General features: G+C 46.8%; 1 protein-coding gene across 1 annotated transcript in view; it reads right to left on the bottom strand.

Annotated features, from left to right (window-relative positions):
* The window catches only part of RYR3 (ryanodine receptor 3), a 546,057-nt gene that overhangs the window by 90,637 nt on the left and 431,836 nt on the right, over positions 1-23,584 (bottom strand). The window contains 12 exon segments of the mRNA XM_059705681.1: positions 1,392-1,513; positions 2,624-2,691; positions 3,283-3,398; positions 6,508-6,631; positions 6,742-6,817; positions 8,129-8,191; positions 8,373-8,519; positions 9,416-9,505; positions 13,862-13,940; positions 16,342-16,505; positions 17,949-18,089; positions 20,506-20,596. Coding sequence (XP_059561664.1) covers positions 1,392-1,513; positions 2,624-2,691; positions 3,283-3,398; positions 6,508-6,631; positions 6,742-6,817; positions 8,129-8,191; positions 8,373-8,519; positions 9,416-9,505; positions 13,862-13,940; positions 16,342-16,505; positions 17,949-18,089; positions 20,506-20,596 — 1,281 coding nt within the window.

Here is a 23,584-nt window from a genome sequence, read left to right as displayed (position 1 = left end):
GGGGGGGTGCCTCAGCCCGGCCTGCCCCCTCTCACAGTCTGGGAGCCCTCAGGGGTGGGAGGTGACCCAGCGATCAGAGGAAGGGGATACCCCTTCACACCTCTGCTGCTGCCACTTCCAGCAGCGTAAGCCTCGGCCGGCCCTGGTTACCTGAGCCTCGGGTGGTCCTAGGCACCTGGGCAGCTGCCATCCAAGGTTTGCCTGCTCCTTGGGCTGGTCCTGGGCAGCTGGGGGGCTGAAGGGACAGGGGGGTTTCCAGAGGCAGGCACGTGGCATGGCCCGGCCTTGCCGTGGCGTGGCTGAGGGGACTGGGCGCCGCCATCTTGTGGCTGTGGGTGCCTCCATCTTTAAGGGTGGGACAGTCAATTAGCATATTCCCTCCTTGTTGGCTGTGGGCACCACCATCTTTGTGATGGTGTGAGGGTCAATTAGCATGTTCCCTTTTTATTAGATAGGATTATGTCCACTGTTCACCATCAGTGGATGCTAGGGAAGGGTTTGATTATCTGCTTTCATTGCAGTCTTTAATTCTTTGCCATTCATAAATCAAACCCAGAGAGAACCTGAGGCATGGTGGAATCCATCTCTGAGCCTGATCATGAAGCATCCCTTTTGTTCTTCTCTGTTGAGGCATCCATGTGCTATGCCCTATAAAATGTAGAGGAGCTGGTACTTTAAAAAAATACATATATATTTATTGATTTCAGAGAGGAAGGGAGAGGGAGAGAGAGATAGAAACATCAGTGATGAGAGAGAATCATTGCTCAGCTGCCTCCTGCACGCCCCACACTGGGTATCTAGCCTGCAACCTGGGAATTGAACTGTGACCTCCTGGTTCATGGGTCGACACTCAACCACTGAGCCATGCTGGCTGGGCAAGGGCTGGTTCTTTTGATAAAAAATGTTTCCCTATTAAGAATTTAATTTGAATTATGCTGCTCTAGGTTGCAAATCTCAGATCGTCCACACCAGAATTTGTAAGATATGATTCTGTTCCTAAATTTTAAGCTTCAGAAGCCTGATAAGAATGGGATTGAACACAGCATTAATCTGCTTCTTCTCAATGTTGTGTGTTTGCTTTTCCTAAGCTGCAGAATTACCTTCACCTTTTTCTAAATGTTATTTCAGGATAGAAGTTGACCTGATATATAAATTTCCCCCAGCCCCACTGAAACCCCCAAACAGTGCACTTTTCTATGCTGCCAAGATAATAATACATAGATAAGTATGAATAAAATTACTTTAAAAAACGAGTGATAACCAAAACCTCTGAGCCACCAATCATCAGGATACAGTTCATTTCTTCAAAAGACTCATTGGGCCTCCAGGAGTCTGGGGGTGTATATAAACCACATCGGCACCAGGACCTTCTCTTTCTTGCGTAGACTCACCTGGCCACCATTTCTTTCTCCTTATGGGAGGCATACCCACTGCTGCTAAGGGGCTTCAGCGGGGACGACAGGAAGTAGAGGCGGTGATTGGTGAAGTACTGGTCAACTAGCGGGAGGAGAACCTGGAAAACCCACCAGAAATTAACTTCCAGGAAGCCAGCCAAAGCCCTTCCTTTGGTCCCTTTGAAAAAGTTCATGCTCAGTGAACAAAAGCCTCTGTCCTTCCAGGAAACTCTACCCCAGGGGTGGGGAACGTCTAGCCCACGGGTTGCATGCCCTGCCAAGGCACTAGGGGTAAATTAATTAACAGTTTGACCAAATATAGCAGTCTAATTTTTAAGTTGATAATTTTGTATGGACCTGGAATGATGCTATAAATATTCAAATGGCCCTTGGCATAAAAAAGGTTCCCCACCCCTGCTCTACCCAGTGATTCTGTTTCTAACACATTTTCCTCTTCTGTGCCTGCACCCAGAGGTCCTGGTGTGTGTGAAAGGATAAGACCACCAATGAGCACAGACCCGAGTCAACATTGTCAGGGGGCTCCTGTGGGTCGCCTGCACTGAGACATGACTTCCTGGGCATGGCATCCAACAGGTACCTGGCCCAGCAATACTAGCTTGGCACATTCTATCACTGCTTCTCAGAACATGGCTGACCCACGGCTGCCCATGCAATTAGTCCTCTGAATGGGGCTGTCTGGCAGAGACTGTTCACTGGCGCCCAGATTCATCCCCCTGTCTTTCTCTTAGCAATAAAACCCCCCATGTTTTAGCTGGGATGAGGTCACCAAACTGGAGAATGCACTATCCAGTCTCCTTTCTAGCTAGGTGAGGCTAAAGTGACTAAGTTCTAGCCATTGGGAAAGAGCTTTTAAAAAAGTAGCAGCTTGCCCTCCCCTCTCCCTTCCCTCTCTCCCTTCCCCCTTTCCCACAGATATGGTACAGGTGAGCCTGTTAGAACCACAGGGACACAGACCGCACCATAAGAGACGGTGGAGCATCAGAGAAAAGCCTGAGACCCTGGGTGATGCGTGGAGCAGAGCAGGCTGCCTGCCTCCTCGGACCACCTTTCTGCCTCGGGAATGTTCCACAGGAGAGAAATAGGAGAAATGTCTGTCTCATCGGAGCCATTGGAGTTTTGGATATCTTTGTGGGGTCGGCTTAACTTGTACCCTAAACTGTACGGATCCTAAGAAGAAAGTAATTAGATATGCACAGAGAGTCACTTACTTTGGCAAAGAATTTGATCTCCTGGTCATGGGGAGACCTTTCAGTTTTCCCACTGATGACAATGGCTTCTACAAAGACACAAGTAACACCAAGTTGGTCAGAGTTAAAAAACAGGAACCAGTCACAGCGTTTTAGAAGCAGAGCAGCTCTTCTCAAGGCCATGCATGAACAGGCCATTTGACAAAGTATCTTTTATTTTACAAAGGACTTTACAGTTCTGCTGGTTAGTTACTTCCTGTGTCAATTCTCTAAGCTGTTTCACTATCCATTTCTCCACCTAATTTTTTAAAATTAAAAATTATTATTTTCCCTTTTTCCACTTTATTGATGAGAAAGGAGCTTCAGAGTGGGTAAGTCATATGCCCAGGGTCTCAAAGCAAAACAAAGGGAAAGTTAAAATAGGACAAGTTATATGAAAAAAATGACAAGTGGTTCAATCAAACCCAGCATGGAAACCAAGCATGAAACTGATTTTTTTTTAAGTTGGGTGGAGTGGGGAGGTATCTCTGCCACTGTTTCCTCCCCACATATGCCTAAATGAATCATGAACAGCTACGGTCTGAGGGCCTCATTCCTTGATCAATAAATATCAAATTCTTTGATACGGTGAGATGTTATGAGAAGCATACATGTTTGTGACATACTGCAAGGATACTTACCCAAATGGGCAATAAACTCTTGAGCAGAATCAACATATTTCAGGATCTTCTTCAAAAATTTATAGGCAAACCTCTTTTCCATGGAGGAGGCATCCAGCTCCATATCCTTCATACCTCTAAGGTCAGAAGCGGGTAAACCCCGGGAAGCAACAGAGATAACTACATGACTTTGGTGCATCAGCAATCCTGCCTGCATTGACTTCATTTTCCTTATTCTGGCTCAGTGGCTCGACTCATTTGACTAATTTCCCTTTGTACTTGGGACTGCCTCTCTGAGCACGTGACACCTGTGCTACAATAATTTCTGAAAAGATTTTTTTTTCTCAAAAATATCTTTATTATTTATTCAACAGATATTGAGCTGGGAATAAGTCAGAGAAGCAAGCAAGAACCCCCACCCTCCTGGAACTTACATGCTAGCTATAAACAGACAAAAAAATTATATATATATAAATAATTTATATATACATAAATATATATAAAAACAATATATAAATTATATGGAATGCTTGAAGTTTATAAGTTTTGTGAAAAAAAGAAAAGAAAAATTAAAGCAGGATGAAGGGGCCCGAGAGTGTCTGAAGTGGGGGAGAGTGGATTGAAGGGTTAAACAGAATAATCAGTGCTGCTCTCCCGGGGTGCAGGATATCGGAGTAAAGGCTTGAGGGAGGCGAGTGAATGTGCTTATGGACATTTGGGGAAAGAGCTTTGCATCATAGGAAGCGGAGATGCAAAGGTCCTGAGGTGGGAGCATGCTGCTGAGTTGAAGGCATATGGCAGAGGCCAGTGTGGATGGCATGGAAGTGAGCAGGCAATCAGGAGGGTGTAGGTGGGAGGGGAACTAAATCATTAGGGCCCTGTGCGCCATCCTTCGAATTTTGCTTTTGCTCTGAGATGGGAGGCTATTGAAAGCTTCGAATAGAGGAATGACATGCTATGACTTACACTGTAACAGAGTTACTCTAGTTGCTAGGTTTAAAGTTGACTGTGGGGACAAGGGTTGAAACAGGGAGTGCAGATAGGAGGCTCTTTCATGATGACAGCATGGAGGTGGTGAGAAGTGATCAGATATTAGGTATCTTACAGGCAGAACCATCAGAATTTCCTGAAGGATTGGATGTGGGCTGGGAGAAAAAGAGGAGAGCCAAGGTTTCTTGCTTGAGCACCAGAGAAGGGACTGCCACTGAGGGAGGGGAAGCTGAGGATGGAGCAGGTCTGAGCTGTGAGAAGCAGAAACCAGGAGTTCTCGGTAGTGACAGGGACCTCGCCTCCTCATCTATAGGTCCACGTGCCCACCACAGGCTCTGGCCCATGGCAAATGGCCACTAGGACATGTTTCCTCAATTCAATTATCTTTCTTCTTTTCCCTTCTATTTCCTTGATTTTCTCGTTAGTTATAGTAAAGAGGAACTTTTCATTTCTGCGAGCAAGTGATTTATCAGCAAATCACAGTACGCATTCTTGGTGTTAAGATTGGGATTAAAATGACGATGGGAGCCTTTCTCACATGCCTCCCTGGAGGCTGTCTCCTGCGACCTGCCCTTTCCTGCTCGACAATATGGCAAATACGTTTAGTTATTTTTTTATATGAGATATAACCGAGATATTTGTATAGGCTTTTAGTTGGTTTTCTGCTATTCAGTAGCAAAATTCTGTAGGAAACAAAAAGAAACAGCAGCTGGCTCAGCAAACATTTCTTTTAGGAGGAATGGCTCTATCAGAAAGGAACACCGGCTTGCTTTTCACTCCACAAAGTGCTCAGCACACAGGGCCCTATGCAGCGCAGCCCACCACTGGCCTTTGACCAGCAGGAAAACAGGTTCTGCTTTTAAGACGTAAGCAGCCAAGATCATTCTCCTATAAAACATTCACCTAGATAATTCTGAAAAATCTAAGTCTGAGATAAAATGTCACTGATGCTTACTATTATTGTTATGTAACTTAATTAAATAGTATATAAAACAACAAAATAAAAGTGTCAAGAGAACTGTTGATTCTATGAGAACTAAGTTGCATATTTTGCAAAGACCTGCAATTGCAACCAAATACATACATGTACATATATATTTTTTAATCTTCACCTGAGGATCTGCTTATTGATTTTAGAGAGAGAGAGGAAGGGGCAGGGAGAGGAAGAAAGATAGGGAGAGGAGAGGAGAGGAGAGGCGAGAGAGAGAGAGAGAGAGAGAGAGAGAGAGAGAGAGAGAGAGAGAAACAATGATTGGTTGCCTCCCATATGTGCCTTGACCACAAGGATAGAATCCACAACCTTTTGGTGTACAGGATGAAACTCTAACCAACTGAGCCACCCAGCCAGGAACCAAATACATAGTTTTTTAAAGTAGGTATGGGCGAGAAAACTGTAAAAGATAGGGGAGGAAATAAAAACACACACACTTAAGCACCTAGAAGAATACTGCACTTCCATTGTTTAGCATGTGCCTTAAGTCTCGCTGATTTAAAGAAAAGCCATGATTGCAAAGCGCTGGGGATGTAGGATGGATGTGGTTTATTACTGCAATCAATGGGGCAGCATACACAGAAAGGCCTGGCCTAGAGCCCAAGACTTGTGAACGATTGCATATTTACATGTTTTAAGTTACAATGAAATGTTTACGGTGTGTGTGTACAATTTGTCATGACTCTGCTGTAACTGAATTTTTCCTATTTTATTAAAGTTTTTTCCCCATTACCACTTACATTCAATGTTATTTTTGCATTAGTTTCAGGTGTATCGCATAGTGCTTAGAGCCTTAGACAGTCATATACAAAGTGAGACCCCCGAAATTTCCAGTACCCACTTGGCCGCATAGATAGTTATCCCAATATCATTGACTACAGCCCCTATGCTGCACTCTAGGTCCCAGTGACTATTCTGTAACTACCAATTTGTACTTCTCAATCCCTTCACCTTTTTCACCCAGTTCCCCAAACGCCCTCCTCTCTGGCCACCTTCAGTCTGTTCTTTGTGTATATGAGCCTGTTTCTGTTTTGTTTGTTAGTTTATATTGTGCTGTAACCGATTTTTAAAATTAATATTGATTGGTCCTGTTTATGTCAGGAAAGAGGGCTTCATCCTGCAAAATAAAATGTTTTTCTTATTTCAAAAGACACCCACTATCCTTGCTCTGACCCGTTTTGTAGGCAGGTGATTAAATACCTGGAGAGGGAGACCACACCTCCAAGCCCGCCCAGCGCGCTAACATCACCTGGAAGACGACTTACCTAGACACCACGATGCCATTCACTTGGAGGAATTTAAACAGGTCCTGTGCCTTCTCTCGGTCCCTAGACTTCTCCTTGGCAGTCAAGGTGTCATATGGAACCAAAAGAGGGTGACTGCCACCACCTGGGTCAGGAAAGTGAGAGATGACAACATATTTGGCTCTTCCTTAGCGCTTCCAGGGAAGCACACCTGCCCCGGTTCACCTTCGGGGTGATGTTGGGAACCAGGCTCACCTTTGCTCTCCAGCTCCAGCTTCTTCTTCTTGGCCCAGATGTTGTGATAGTTCTCAGCTATGACCTCCACCATCCCCTGTGTCCCACCAGGCAGAGGACCGTCAGAGAGAAAGCAAGACAACGGGCTCATGCCTGCCGGGCTTTTCAGGCAGCCTGGGGGGCAGAGCTCCACCAAATGCTAACGGTATGTTAGTCTGCTTCAGCACCTCATTAGTTTTATATCTTCCCATACAACAGAAAACAGTTTCGGATTCTCCCCCTCCCTTGTAACTTACTATCCTGGCGGTTTGATGCATTCACGACAGACACACGTTTCCATTTGGAAGTGCATTTTGGTGGCACTTGATCTGCCATAGGACCTGAGATTTGGGAGCTGGAAGTGCCGGTGAAGGAAAAGTCTAGGATCCCTGAAAGCCTTTAGCTTAGCAAACTAAAAACAGCCATGTCTTAGGGAAGGCTACTGCAAATTAGATTTCCCAGATAGAACTATCTCTCTAAGGTTCATGAAACAGTGACCTCAAATGTGCACTTTGGAAAGAAACTTTCTCTGAAGCCAAAGGGTAGGTCTGAGGGAGCAATGGCCCCTGGCTGGGGCCGGTCACGCCCGGCTGTGTGTGCAGGAGGGCAGGACTGGCGGAGGCAGCTTAAGGCCTTTTATTTCATCTTCTTGGTGTACGTGCCTAAGTCCTACTCTATTGCCTGTCTGCACCTTCTGGGAACTCAAGTGAATCTGCTATGAGATATGCAAGTGTCCTCATGGTTGGGGGGACCTACTGGGACCAGGAAAGCACCCCCATACCCAGGGGTCTTTGCAGATTTTTGCCTAGCTGTTATCAGTTCTGTTGTGGGTTTAAAAAATATATATATTTATTTATTGATTTCAGAGAGGAAGGGAGAGGGGAGAGAGATAGAAACATCAATGATGAGAGAGATTCATTGATTGGTTGCTTCCTGCACGCCCCCTACTGGGGATCGAGCCAGCAACCCAGGCACGTGTCCTTTACCGGAATCAAACCCCCCACCCGTCAGTCAGCAGGCCGACGCTCTATCCCCTGAGCCGAGCCAAGCCAGCCAGGGCCTGTTGTGGGTTTTGATACAGTAATTTGTTTGTTCTTCCTTTTGTTGAGTGATTACCTGTTAGGATGTTCCTGGTTGAAGCACAAAGCCTCACCTTCTTAGATGATTGCTTACTTCTGCTGAGCCCTTCCCTGTGGCCTCTGCCCAATGTGCCCCTTTTCAAGGTTTGTATTTCAGTGGTGAGATGTTCTAGGCATTGTTTCCCTTCTTTTTATTCTTTAAAACACAACAAACGCTTGGAGGGCAATCTATGCTGCACTTGGGGGCTTTAGGAAGCAAGCTGTGCTGCCCTGGAGGCAGCGACACTGACCTGCAGCTCCCTGGAGAGCGCCACGTTGCAGAGGTCCAGCGGGGCAGGGCTGTAGCTGTTGCCCTAGGGAAGCACAGGCAGAATCACCGGGGTTGCTGTTATTCTCCTTATTCTCACCAGCATCCCAACATCAGCCACCAGAGATGGATCCCAGGGACCCCCAGGGCTCCCGATGGGTGGTCCTGGCCTGGGAACCCCCCCCCAGGAGGGCTTTCCTAGGCGGGCCCAGTGGTGTCCGCCATACCTGGCTGGCCTGGGACATGCTTCTCAGCTTCTCATTTTCCCGTTGTTGAACTAGGGCTTCTGCTTCTTTGGTCCTCTCCACAGTCCAGCCCACAGCCAGCATAGTTTTCAGGGACTCTCTGGCTGGCCAGCGATAAATTTCCTTCTCCTGGAAGAAAATTTGAGCAGGAGAGCTTTGCAGGGCATGCCCAGCACTCTGCCTGGTGTGTCTCCCTGTGGAAGTGGGTCCCACGATGGAGGGGGTGTTAACTGGTTCCAGCGTCCTCCCCCTAGCTCCGAATCCCTCTGCAGCACCCTCCTCCCCCTGCCGAAGCATGCAGTCAGTCTTTCTGGTGTTTTTAAATATAAGACCCCACAGTCTCCTGCCCCCAGAGGGATGAACCAGACATCACCCACAGGCTGGGGATAAAGAGGAGCAAGAACAGAGAGTGACTTCTCTTGTTCTAGCAGCTGGTTAAGAGGGGACTCGCCAGAGCATCTGCCAAACCTCTCCTTGGAGCATGGGAAACAGAGTTTCTGAGACTTAGAATTCTCCTCAAAGCTTCATAGGTGGTCAATATGCACACAAGGTACGCATGCTGCCCTTTACATGTGACCCCAGGCCTAACGCGTACTGAGAACCCTACTGACCGCAGACAGGAACTCAGAGTGGGCTGAACCACATTTCTTAGTTAAAAAACCCCAAGAGACCTGCGTATGTCCTTGGGGACTCTCTTTTCTACTCCTATTATCTTCCCTGATTATCTCCCACTACCCCTCTCCCCGCCTCAACAATCGAACAGAAGCCCTTCCTAGTTCAGCAGCAAGTGGCCTACAAATGCATTTGGCTCCGCCTCTAAGTGCTGGGCTGAGCTTCTCTCTCCAAGGGGCTCTCAGAGGCTAAGAACAGACCAAGGCTGGCCCCCAGGCGTCCCAGGTGGTGAGGAGTTGACTGCGTTTGAAAGTCTCTAAGGCGCTGAGGGTGAATGTGCCCGGGCCTCCTCTGACAGTCCCCAGGGCAGGACACCAGAAGCTGCGCGGTGTGACCCGAGGCCCGCTCCTTACCTTCTCCGTCAGTGTCTTGAAGGGCCTTATCAGTGGATGGGTCTTCATGTTCTCGTCCAGGGAAATTCCGTATTTCCACCCGCTCTGACTCTGCAGAAAGGTTCTCACTTCAAATATCCTTGGCACCCTAGGAGCCCCGCTATGTGACCCACATCCCAGTTTCTATCTGCACTGAACGAATGGAATAATGGGGGGTGACAGAGCTTGGAAATTGCCCCCGCAAAATGTCTAATGGATCCATTCAGGCTGTCAGGCTCTCTGCCCCTGAATGTTGAACTCCGCTCCTTCATTTCTTCTTGTTTTAGCTGCTGTCCCCTCCACTGACTCGCTTGTGTTTCAGGCTCACGACAGATAAAAGGATGTTTCAAAAGACCTGAGAACAATGCTTCTGGCAGTGTTCTCAGGCAGGGACAGAAGTCAAGGCTAAAGGCCTGTGAGGACCCGCTGGCCACTGCAACCCTGTCCGCCATCCCCATAGCAGAACTGTAGTAATGCGGGGAGTCACAGAAGTTTAAGAATTTCAAGAGTCACTCAACAAACACTGCTTGCATGCCTACTACTGTAGGTGCTGGACTCTGTCCTAGACACCGTAGGCACAGAGGCAGGCACGTGTCCCCGACTTCCGTAACCTCACAGCTTAACGACTCCTGGCTGCTGTTGCTCAATCTCTGCCGCTGCCCACTTGTTAATGTGTCTCAAGGTTCTGTCCCTTCTCATGGGGCACACTCTCCCTGGGTGATACGATTGGAGTTCACAGTCCATATGAGGACTCAGTATGTCCAGCCCAGATCTCTTTCCTAATTTCCAAACCTACATAAGCTCTGCTTCCATGTTTCCACAGGTTCCTCCAACATGCCTGCACAGAGCCTGCATTTTACTTCTCAGAGTGGCTCCGCCTCTGGGGTTCCCTCGACCTGAGGGAATGGCACCAGCTGACACTCACTTTCTGAGCCAGAAATGTGGGAATCTCCCCTGACAACCCCTCTTCCTCTGCATCTCCTCACATGGTCCCCCCTCCCATCTCCCTCCAGGATTTTAGTTCAGGCCACCGCCAGTCATCACCTGGGTTACTGCACCAGCTTCTTACACAGGCCCCCTGCCTCCAGTCCACCACCTTTCTGACCCATTTTCTACAGCACTGCTAGATGAGATCTACAAAATCACCCCCATCAGGGCACTCGACTGCTTTAATATTTTCTGGTTCCCAGCTGCCATCATGGCAAAATGCAAACACTTTCTGGCCTCTAAAGCTATAGCAAAGACCTCGTTGCCTGTCCATACTCATCTCACCATTCTTCCCCTTCCCCACTCCATGTCCTGCCATATTGAACTAGGGTTCCCTAAAGCCACCACACTCTCTCTTGCTTCTCTAGATCTGTACCTGCTGCCCCCATAGCTTACAATACGCTTGGTGCTCTGTGCCCGAACTCCCTGTCCTTTGTCACTTACTGTAGGTGTCACCAGCTCAAGGAAGTGTCCCTGGACCCCCATTATGGGACCAGGGACTCCTCCTGTGTGCTCTAACGCTGTGCTCATGCCCATCACAGCAGTGGACACCCTGTGCCACCATGGCTGATTTATTCTGTTTCTCCCATAATACTGTAAGGTTCTTTTATTTTTAATTAATTTATTTAAAATTTTTTCCAGTTAATGTCAGTGTTATTTTGTATTGATTTCAGGTGTACAGCGTAGTGGTTGGGCAATTATATACTTTTCAAAGCAGTCCCTCTGATATTTCTGGTACCCACCTGGCACCACACATCGTTATCGCAATATTATTGACTATATTCCCTATGCTCTACTTTATATTCATGACTATTTTGTAACTACTGATTTGTATTTCTTAATCCCTTCACCTCTTTCATGCAGTGTCCCAACCCCCCTCCCCGGTGGCAGCCACCAGTCTGGTCTCTGTAAGACTGTAGAGTTCTTGAGGACAGAAAAAATATTCTTTTTCTTGTTAGATAATTGATGTCCATCTGGCAATGGTGAACAAATATGTTTCCTTGCAAACGTGAGGCTTACTGTCTAGTGAAGAGAGAGAGTAATCAAATACCACACCAGTAAATGTATAGTTGATAACTGGCATAAATGTATAACTGTTATAAATATAACTATGTAAAGCTGCAAGGGAAATACTATGATGGAAAAGAACAAGGTGCCAAGAGGGCCTATATCTGAGACATCTGGGAGGGAGGCATCCCAGGAATTCACATGTGGATGGGTATTTGCAGGATGAGCTGATAAATGGTGTGTGCATGTGTCTGAGTGCAGATGGGCACCTGGCTCAGTCAGAGGAGTGCCAGAAGCCAATTCCAGCATATCAACAGGGCTGAATCATCTGGAAATGGCTAAGGGCATTTCCCCAAACCTGTAAAAGATGCATAAATGATTGCTTGTTGCCAGACAGCTGAGGACATTTCAATCTACATGTTATTGCCTCCTACTGGCCAAACACCTGAACAGCTGAAGGCAGTTCCTCCAATCCATCAATGGATTCTGTATACTAAACCTTGTCTTTTGATGTGTATATCTAACTTGCTTTAGGACAATTTGTGTTAATAAAAAGCAAGGGGTCCAGAGAGACAGAAGAACTTGGTTCCTTTAGCCAAGCTCCTCTGGCCCCCCAAAATGCCTTCCAAAATTATGTTTTGTCTCTGGACTCTTTATTAATTTACACACAGCGCCTTCTCCAGATTCCTGAACCCTTCAAGATGCTGGATTAAGACCCCCAGCTTTAGAGGAGGGTTTCAGGCACGTGTGTGTGTGTGTGTGTGTGTGTGTGTGTGTGTGTGTGTGTGTGTGGTGGGCAGTGGGTAGAAAGAAGGGGATGTGGCTGGAGGGCAGAGGGTGAAAGGAAAGGTGATGTTAGAGATGGTAGTAGAGGCCAGATTAGGCTGTGCCTATCAGGCACATTAAAGATTTTGACCTGTATATTAAAAATAGTTAGAAGCTGTTAAGGAACGTTAACAAGGAGAAGGGGCTGTGATGGAGAGCAGGGGTAGGATATCACCAGATCTGCACACTGAAGCTGTCACTTGCCTGTGGTGTGAAGGGCGGGCTGGGAAAGTGCTTGAGGGGAGACTAGTTAGGAGATCATCACAACCTTCTGGGCAAAAGAAGATGACAACTCGGACTACAGCCCTGGGGTACGGTTCACACTGAGGAGAGACGAAGGAGGCAAATTCACATAGCCTAGTGACGGACAGGCCATGGCCTGATGGGGGGCCGCATTTCCCTCTTCCACTGGCTGGCCCAATGGCATATGCAACAAGTGCTGAGAAAATAGAGAAAATACAGATGCTCTAGACTCTAGAATCTAGAGTCTAGAGCAAGAGTCAACCAGCTACAGCCATTGGGCCAAGTCTGGCCGACCATCTGTTCCATAAACACAGTTTTACTGGGCCCAGGCATGCGCCTTCATCTATGCAACGTCTGTGGCTGCTTCTGTGCTGTGATGGCAGAGACGAGCAGTTGCAACGGAGGCTCTCTGGCCACAAAGCCTAAAATGTCCACTATCTGGCCTTTTACAGAATAGTTTACCCAACCCCTGCTCTCAAACCATGAGGTATTGGCCCTTCCTACAATTACAATGATTGTTGTGATCATTGGTCCCCAGTTGGGACGATGGAAGATTAGGAGCTGAGCCCAGACCAACTCCAAGGCTGAGCCAGTGGTGCAAGGTGTCCCTCTCCAGGGCATGTGGCATGGAGGTGGTTTCTGTGGCCCCACTGTGGGCTTGCTCCTCAGCTCCACGCTGAAGCTGCAACTGAGCAATGGCCCCAACCCTTAGCCAGCCGCCCCCAGGAATCCTGGACATCTTTGGCACATTCCTCCCACTCTCCTGCCAGCATTAAAGGGCTGACAGAGCAATTACACGCATTAAGCAGGCTGACCTCATGTGGTGAGGAATTTTAAACACCAGATGGACAGGCTTATTAATAAGGGAGAGTCTGGGACTTACGCTGCCGGCTGCCATGGGAAGATGTGTGTCCTCCCTCCCTAGAATAAAATCCAGCTTCTTGGCAAAATGCAGGGGTAAGGCTTTTAATTTCATTTTCCCTTTTCCAAAAAAATAAAAATAAAAAAAAATTCAAAGAGGAAATGGAATAAAAGCCTCCCACCCTGCATTAAGCATTTAGGTTGAACACATGCAAGCACGTGCTTGGGTGCAAATTCCAGGGAATGCAATGTTGAGAAAGAAGCGAACACTCATAGAATCGATGATCTTCTTGAGAAAAATACAGAAAGCAGCACCTCCAGCTTCTTCCGCCTATTTCCCTGACCTCCACCAACCCTGGGAGAGTACTGCTCAGAAATAATGAATGCTCTCGGCCTGGTGAGCCTGTCACTTAGACACATCAGGCAGATTTCCAGCATTGGACCCTTTAATGTTCTTGGACCATTTTTCCCTCTGACAAATGTCAGCTGGAGGATAATCCCTACCTTGTCACAGGCCCACTTATCATGTGAATGCTCAGCATACTTGGTGACGATGTATTCCAATTTTTCAGGCAAGGAGAAACTGAAATGAGAAGGGAAAAAATCAAATTACAACCTCGCCAAGCACCTCAGCCACATGTGCATGCTAAAAAGATGGCCAGAATCAACAATCAGCCATCGAAGCTGGATTTGATCAATCAGCTAACCCAAAGCTGAAGCTGGACCCTAGGTACATGGAACTTTCTGAGCAGAAGGTGTGGCAGACCTGACATACCCAGGTCCAATCAGGGGACCACTCTGCAGGAGGCTCTGCTGTGTAGGTGGCCTCCCTCCAGCTGTTCTAGGTTCTTTTGGCTCCTGAAGAGCCACTTTGGCTCCTGGGAGAGACCTGTCTAGGTTACACAGTGAGAATCCCTTCATCCAAAGACACGGGCCTGTCATCTTGTGGCTACAATCTGGGAGTGGCAGGAGTGGTGGCTAGAGGACCAAATGTTACCAAAAACTGGGTGTCTACCTTTTTGGGTTCAGTGACTCACCTTTAAATAGTACAATTTTGGAAGTACACTAGACACCTGTCATTTCCATCAGTTTAGCAGTTTTTGTCCCTTCTGTTGGCCACAGCACCTCCCTTTTCCTGTAAGGAACAAATCCTACATTGCACAGAGTCTTATGTAAACTGAGGTGGGTGTCGGACTGGGCCATTCAGACTCACTTTCCCAGGAATTTGAATCTTGAGTCAGGTGAGACCAGGGCAGCACACTCTTCAAGGAGGTTCATCCAATGGGGACGCCTGAAGACTGCCCACTTGGCCACTCTGTCCTGGTTTCTGCTCCTGCTGAGGCTGGTTTCACTAGGTTCTGATAATGACCTCTGATCCTTGCAATAAAGCCCCTTTCTGCTCACATCAGCCAGAGTTAGTCTCTATTACTCACATCACTTGAAGAACCACACTGATGTCAAGGTATATGCAAAGAAACCAGAACTCTCAAGTCAACATGGAACCACTCATCATTAGCACACAAATTGCTGGAGTATAGCATTGTCTCATCCTCCTATATAATAAAGAGATAATATGCAAATTGACCCTCACACTGTAACACCATCAGAAGATCGTGACGCGCACAGCGGGGGCAGGGCCGCTGGGCCAGGGCCGGCGGCCACTTCGAGCAGCTTCTGCTAGGGTTCCTGCGACCCCACAGGGGCGCGGGGGTCCCGGCATCCACTTCATGTGGCTTCTGCTGGGGTTTCAGCGGCCCTGTGTGCATGCTGCAGGGGCGGGGCCTGGCGGCTGCTCTGTGCAGCCCAGAGGCAGGGCATCGGGGTGGCACTCCAGGAGTTGGGGCCATCCTGCAGTGTGCCGGCCACATAGGGTGGGACTCTGGGACTCAGGGTAGTCCCATGGTGAGGGGTCCCAGGTCTCACGTGATTTTGAGCGACGAGTCACTAGTAATATTTATAAAAGCATCACATTATTACACCATTTGTCATCTGTCAGCACACTTATATTTTCATTGAGCTCGATGGCTTACCCTGCCTCTTATCTCATCCTTATAGCAGGTTCAATTCTGTTTCCCACCATCCATTCAGCTCAACGCTCCATCTGATGAACTGTGTACTAATTGTTAACATATAACAGTTTTATATGTTATCAAAGCTGACAGCCCCAGGGAAGAGCTTAGGCTGTGGCTCTCATTTGAGAACTACTGCCACAAAACACAAGTCCGAGGAGCTGTATAGGATGTCTTACTTTCCCTGCTCACTCTAAAGCCGGTTTGGAGCTCTTCTCTCAGAATGTACCTAGAGATGCCCTACAACACATAATCATAACTGGGGTGGACCCGCCACCAGCCAAAATTGAGCATGTTTCATCCATGGCCTAATCATCCCCCAGGAGAGATGCTGGAGAATCAGAGGGAGAAATTAAAGGTGATATTGTAGGATTGTAACCAAGTTTCAGCATGCCCTGGCATGGGGGAGAGCAGGGCCAGTCTCTCAGATAAGGACCCCATGCTGTTCTGCCGTCACACCCAAGCCTTGTCAGGGCTCAGCCGAGTGCTACTTCTGGAGCTGTTTTGATGTATGGTGCAATTAGAACTGTACAGGCCTAATTCAAAAAATGTGAAGATTTTTGCCAAAAAAACTCATTAATAAATTAATTGCCTCATTTGTCAGGGTGGTTCTTGCAATGTCGCAGATGACATTTATTTGTGGAGAGCATCCGTCTCATAATAAATAAACCAACCCCACCCTCTAAAACAAAAGCCTAGCATATAATCATACGGTATGAAATCGGATATGGATGGATTAATCCTTCAGGAACCGAGGGCAAGATCCAGTGCCTGATATGACTTGTAGTGTCAAGAGAAATGACAAAGTGTTGGCAGGAGGCAAGAAAAAGACTCATATTTCTTGCCACCTTCTGAAAGAGAAACACTGGCCACTGGACAAAATATAAGACCAGCTTAGAGGTGGTCTGGACTCACTTCATGGTGTTGATCGGTTTGGGGTCAAAGTTGCCGTCTGCATCCACTGAGATCTGCTTCTCCAATGTGGCTGAGATCCTGGTGTCCAAGTAATCGGGTGGCAAGGCCCCGGCGATAGCACTGAGACAAGGCAGGGCCATTCGGAAAAGATCTGGGTCATACTTCTGTGAGGAAAACCAAAGAGCGTGTTGGTACAGAAACCAGACCCGTGGCCATCAGGTGGAAGCATTCCCCAATTAGCTGAGAAAAGTACCATGCCCTCATTTGTCCAGGTCAACCAGCGTGGGGAACAGGGGAGCCCTTTAACACACTTGGTGGAAACCAGGGGTCCTTGGAGGATGACAACACAGTCTGCAAAGCCCTCCAGTCACTATTTGCTTCATGTTGAAAAATGTTAAATCAAGATTTAAATCAGTATCTCCTAGGCCTGGCCAGGTGGCTCAGTTGGTTGGAGCGTCGTCCCATACACCAAAAGGTTGTGGGTCTGATTTCTGGTTAGGGCACAGAGCTAGGCTTCAATCCCTAGTTGAGGTGCCCTCGGGAGGCAACCAATTGATGCTTCTTTCTCACATCAATGTCTCTCTCTCTCTTTCCCCCCTTCCTCTCTTAAAAACAAAAACATATCCTTGGGTGAGGATTTTTTTTAAAAAAGCTGTATCTCATAAATAGTTACTTTTAAGAAAGGGTTAAACAGGTTCTAACTAGGCCAGAAATGTCTATAAACCTGCTTGCCGTAGAGGCGCATAGAAACTGACCCAACCTGTAGCTGGAGAGGGCATACGAAGCTGTGCTAGGCTCTGCAGTAGCTGATGTGGGCCATGCGTTGATAGCACCAGCAGACTGCTCATAGCACATCCATTCTCTCTTGAACTGGCAAGGAAGGGATTCCAGTCAGATAACATGGGGTAGGGACAGCTTTGGACCTGCTTACACAGACCAAAGGACTACAGGAGTGAAGACAGCAATAAGTGCAGGTGAACACCTACACACACGTTCCAGATTTCTGTAAGAAAGCCAGACCTAAAGCCGATGACCTCGAAAATCTAAATAAACTGGCTTGGAGGACGTGGAAATTCTGAGTCGCAGCTGTGTTTCCATCAGGCAGTGTGGGAGGCTCTGGGTTCAGAGGCCCTCAGTTCTCCTCCCTAAACGAGTGGTTCTGAGTAACCTCCCTCACTGTGGCTGAAGTCTCCTAGAATCCCACATCCTGACCTGAGCAGATGTCATGACTTCTCCTCTAGGCTGGACCTGGCGAAGACCAGCTAACAGGGGCCTCACGTTGGGGAAGGAGTGGCAGTGGGCTCAGTCACGGAGACTGAGGCCAGGAAGTGTTTTTGAGATTCACTCTGGTAGTAGCTCTTCCCTGTACTAGCTTTGTGTGTCTGGCAAGGTATTCAATTGCTCTGAGACTTTCCCTCACTTGTCAAAGGAGGGGTTAGAGCAGTTCCCATTTCAGGGGGTGGGGGTAAGGATGAGTGTAACACAGTTGGGAAGTACTTGGCGCAGTGCCTAGCACGGGGTGAAGCTGAACAGCGATTAGCCGTTATGATCTGTAGCAGCTGGGGTCGCTGAGGGCTTCCCTCCCTGTTCGAGAAGCACCCCGTTACCTTGTGGGAGAGGGAGTCAAAAATCCCCCAGAAGAGCTTCTCCGTGAGGTGCAGCTCCTCCTCCACAGCGAGGCCGTAGCTGCCCCACCCCGAGGGCAGGCAGTAATACTTCCAGCACTGCTCATAGTGGCTCGTCAGAAGCTGGCGGGTTCCAACAGGGCAGCACCAGTGGGGAGGGGTAGCGAAGATCCACAGGCATCGACAACGTGCAGGGGAGAATAAAACAGCAAGCAGCCATCAGGAGAGCGAAACGAACATGGAAACAGGTGGGCCATCTAGAGACAGGCCTTCAACCACCCCCGGGAATGGTCTGCTTTCCTGCCTAATGAGCTCCAGCCCGAACCGAAACCGCCTAATTAATTCATGTGCCTCCTAAGGTGCCCCTAGCAGTTACTGAAGAATGGATCACTATTTCCACTCAAATGAGAAAATTCTACACTCTGAAAGTAGTCACGGGGTGTTGTTCCAGTCAGTCAGGAGTAGGAAGAATTTCTTCGGAGACCTTTGCTTATGAATCTGGAAGGTGCTGGGTCATGCTGGTATGGGGAGGGGACTGTGAGTCTGAAGATTTTCTCTAGATTGCTTACTGCCCATGACTTCCTTCCCTTTCACTCCATCTGATGGCCCTGCGTGTAACAACAGTTTCACATATGGCCAGCAGAGGGCAGAAGTACACTGCCAATGTTCCCATCCCAGCAGGTGGGATCCACATCCTCTAAGAGGGGAAAGGTAGGGGTTTCGGAGTTGGGTGAAAAAGGTTTGGCTCAGTGGATAGAGCGTCGGCCTGCGGACTGAAAGGTCCCAGGTTCGATTCCGGTCAAGGGCATGTACCTGGGTTGCGGGCACTTCCCCAGTAGGGGATGTGCAGGAGGCAGCTGATCAGTGTTTCTAACTCTCTATCTCTCTCCCTTCCTCTCTGTAAAAAATCAATAAAATATATTAAAAAAAAAAAAAGAAAAAAAAAAGGTGTGGACAGATTAAGAAAACAAACAAACAAACCAAAATTCATAGACACAGACAACAGAAGGAAAGGGGGCTTGGGGAAGGTAGAAGAGGGTACAGGGAGTGTAAATAGTGATGGAAGGAGACTTGACTCGGGGCGGTGAACACACAATACACAGATGATGTGTTATAGAATTGTACACCTGAAGCCCACAAACTATTATTAACCAATGTCACTCCAATACAGTCAATAAAAAATCCCTGATCTAAGAAGTAAAAGTGGGCTTACTGAGGACTATTTATAGGCTCCTCTGTGGGAGTCAGAATCTCGCTGACAGTCAGGCCTGCTGAGGAAGCAAGGCCAGCGTGAACTGCGAGAACCCTGGCTTTCCGCCAAGGTGCTTTCTGAGATCAGAACTGGGGCGGTTAGGGTTGGAGAGACAAATGAGCCCTTGGAGGGCGGTGGAATCTCTGACAGCGAACAAGCTGCTCTCTGCTGGTGTGGAGAGAGAGCACTGAACTAAAGGCTCCCTCCCGGGAATTCTGTTTAATCTTAGTAAAATGCTTCTTGAAATCCTCGCTTGGACTATTTCTGAAAAAAGAAAAAATTTTGTTAAAATCACCAGGCAGAATTTTTGGTGATGGCTGACACCTTTGAAAATGCTATATCGCAGATGCCACAAAGGGAAAAGAGCAAAAAACCAGCTGCCCTCTTGTGTGGGGGGTGATTCCGATGACCCCCGCCCCCTCACCCCCCAGACTCAGGTGCTCACAGTGCTAGTGATAAAATGTTTGTAATTTATGAGAAATTCAGGAATGAGGAAACAAAAAACAAACAAAAAAATAAAAAAGAAAGAGCCAAAACTGGTTTGGCTCAGTGGATAGAGCGTCGGCCTGTGGACTGAAAGGTCCCAGGTTCGATTCCGGTCAAGGGCATGTACTTGGGTTGCGGGCACATCCCCAGTAGGAGATGTGCAGGAGGCAGCTGATCGGTGTTTCTCTCATCGATGTTTCTAACTCTCTATCCCTCTCCCTTCCTCTCTGTAAAAAATCAATAAAATATATTTTAAAAAAAAGAAAGAAAGAAAGGAAGAAAGAAAGAAAGAAAGAAAGAAAGAAAGAAAGAAAGAAAGAAAGAAAAGGGAAGGCTCTGTGGCCTTCCTTTTCATCAGCAAAGAAAAAGAAGTAAAAAAAGGGGGGGGGATCTGTTATAAAGGAAAAACACAAAATAGTATGGAAGAGAAAAGGGACACTTTAGTTGCTGTACTTAAATGAACAATCACAAGCTTTCAAAGGTGTTTGAGACTGAAAATATTCTGCAAGCCTAATTAGGGCAGGAAAGCACAAAACCCAAGTTGCTTCACTAACCTCTGCTAAGTCACAAGAACTTGGTGGAAAGCCAACCCAGAAAGCCGGAGCAGTTACTGAATCGGGAAGTCTCCTCCAGCAGACACGCTCAGGGAGGGCTTCATTTTGCAGGCTGCATCTTATTAGCTCTCAAAGGAGTGAAGCCCCTTTAGCATGTATTTTGCTCCCAAATCGAGAGGACATCCCGTTCTACAAGGCAAGTGTCCTGTGCCATGGACTGTACTTCTGTCACAAGCGCGAGGCTTACCTTCAGGGGCATTTTGCAGTATTCATTGAGCTGGGGCACATCAAAAACAAGGCGTCGCAGGAGCTGCTGTAACATGGAAGGCCTCAGGTGACTGCAGCACGGAATAGGAAGAACAGGATAGAATAAAAAAATAAGGAAGAAAATAAGAAAGAATACAAGAAACACGCAGCAATAACCATCTATTAGAACGAAGCCTCAAAACAATCAGCTCCTCAAAGACAAGATCTTGTAAAGCACAGCCCACAATAAAACACTTTAAAGACAGAGTATAGGTAGATACAGAAAGAGGGACATGTGGCTAATAAATTGAGGTGCCTAAGGTTAAAGTCCAATCACCAGGTGAAAGGATGTTCTAGGGTTTATGCACATTCAAAGTCCAGCCACTGTAACAGGAAGAAGAGGCAGGTACTTTTATTCTATAAGGATCCCAAGTCCTCCTGAGCTCTGCAGAGGGAGAAGCTGGAGTTGAGGAGCTGCATAGGTGGAATCTGAGGCCACCTACTGGCATGATCTGGAGGGAAGTTTAAGGCCCCCTGAGTTACTATTGATCTTTGAAATTCTCATTATTGGAATAATTTCTTTGGGCTAAGTCTCCATCCTAAAAACACTCCTTTAAACAGCAAAGACACTAACTAATTAGGGAATGATTTATACAATTATTAAAGAGTTTATGGCCTTGGCATTGGATGCAGGTGAATTCTGAGATAGAGGAAGGAGAGATAAGCAAGTTTGATTTAGCCTTTATTTTCAGATTGCCAAACTTTTAAATCTTTTTTTTTAGATTTAAATAATTATTTTGCAATTATAATTGACATACAATATTATAATAGTTTCAGGTGTATAACATAATGACTAGACATTTATATAACTTATGAAGTGATCACCTTAAGTCTAGTACCCATCTGGCACCATCATATTACTGAGTATATTCCCTATGCTATACTTTACATACCTGAAAGTCTTCTGTAACTGCCGATTTGTACTTCTTAATCCCTTCACCTTTTCCACCCAACAGCCATCAGTCAGTTTATTGTCTATATCTATGAGTCTGTTTCTCTTTTGTTTGTTCATTCCTTTTGTTTTGTTTTTTTTTATTCCACATATAAGTGAAATCATACGGTATTTTTTTTCTCTGTTGGACTTATTTCACTTAGTGTGATACACTTTAGGCCCATCCATGTTGTCCCAAATTAGATTACCAAGTTTTAAAAAAATCTAGTAGAATCTCTGGATTCTCTGCAGAGAAAAGTGCGTGCATATAATACACACGATGTGACAGAGAAGGTCAGTTTGTGAAGCCATGAATTCCTTCCACAGGTGCCTAAGAATCATGAAGGTAAAGCTAGTCACTTTGAGGGTAAAGAGCTGGAATGTCGGGAAGGAAAGCCTCAGAGGCATCTACAAGGAAGATCGATGGAAACAGAGATGGACAATAAAACTTTTCCTAGAGCTGCTCTGTTGATAAAAAACCCTGGAGTGAAAGGGGTCAGTCAAAATACACAGCCAGTCAATGGCCTTGTAGCTGACTCTAGTAATTATGATGTAAAATTCCTCAACTTTCACATTATTGTTTAGTGGATTAGGAATATCACTTAAGATTGACCAACTTGAATAAAATCAAGGCATGAAATAAATCTCTAATTCTATTAATTCCTGACTTATTAAAAATAAACAAGTTAAATTCAACCAGCTCGTCACTGTATCGAGAGCTCACGTGGGCCAAGAGGAGTGTGGAAGCCCCTCTGAGTGTGGTAATAGGGCTGTTAGCTACATTTTCAGTTTGATGTAAGAGTCTAATTTCCCCAAGGTCTGATTTTTTAGAAGCATTTGCAGCTGATATCAGTCTCACCAACATGGTTTTAATACCAGGAAGTAGCTTATGCTGGGAGACAGGGCTCCTTGATTGGTCTGGTTTCTAAGACACCTGCTGAGCTCAGATCTAGAAAAAGGCAGAGCAAGATCTGCAGCTGCTCCTGATACAGTTACCAGCCAATTACAGAATCAATAGTGATAGGATTTCTAGTCTGTAAACTCATTATTTATTCCCTTGCCACCATTGAGAAGAAAAGCAGAGACCCATCTACCCAAGTAACTGGGCCATTACTCTTCCTTTGGGAGAGGCAGAGTGGAAACCCAGGCACCCTACTGATTCCTAGAGGCCTGTAAGTGCATCTACCCAGCTTTTTCTCTTTCAAGACCAAAAAATTCTATGACTATAATTCTCTTCCAGTTACAATAATCCTGGAATGAGAATGAAATCGTTTCAGAGTATAGGCCCTGATTTTGGTGGAGGAGCTCAGAGAGAAATCTCTTTTATGAGGCCTCGGGGGAGGCCCTTCCCTCCTGGCCTCGTCCCTCTCTCCATCCATCCTCTGCCCTCTAGTCCACATCCTGGGCAAATGGTACTGAGCAAGGACACGCTAGTCCCCTGAAGTAGTTAAAGCCTGTAGGCCAGATGATAGAAAGACAGCAGATATAGCTTAATTGTAATAAAGCATTTAAATAGGAGAAACTTTATTATATTTAAAATATAAGTGTGATACTGCTTTTTAGTTTGATGTTCTAAAGAACCAATTGACTGTTTTTTTTTCTAGGTGACCCTAGCCCCTCAATACATGGTCATCCCTTGTGTGATTAGGAAACAGCTTATTCAACAAGAATTGGGACCATACCTGGTCTGTGGGTTCTGTCTCCAGGACAACCTAAAGCAGAGGTTATCAACCTTGGCTGCATTATGGAATCACCTGGGAGCTTCAAAGGCTAGATGTCTGGGTCCCATCCCTAAAGGTTGGATTTGGGGGTGGAGGTGTGACCTGGGGACTGGGATATTAACCTAGTATTGCCCCAGGCAATTCTCATATGCAGTGGAGGTGGAAAACTGGCTTAAAGCAGGAGACCTGGTCCTGGGACCAGCGGCCACCAGACCCAATGGAGTTTCCTGAGGACCCACAGCTCTTGGGTAGAGTTAACTTTCTATTCTTGGTGGCTCTGATGCCTGTGTGCAGTGTGTCCTTACTTCCCACTGGGGCTTCTTCTCTTTGCTCCCAGGCCCTGAGGAGGTGGGCTGCTTTGATTCACT

Source organism: Myotis daubentonii, chromosome 1 (genome assembly GCF_963259705.1).
Source record: "Myotis daubentonii chromosome 1, mMyoDau2.1, whole genome shotgun sequence".
In the NCBI taxonomy this organism is placed as follows: domain Eukaryota; kingdom Metazoa; phylum Chordata; class Mammalia; order Chiroptera; family Vespertilionidae; genus Myotis; species Myotis daubentonii.
This window is presented reverse-complemented; position numbering and strand designations above follow the sequence as displayed.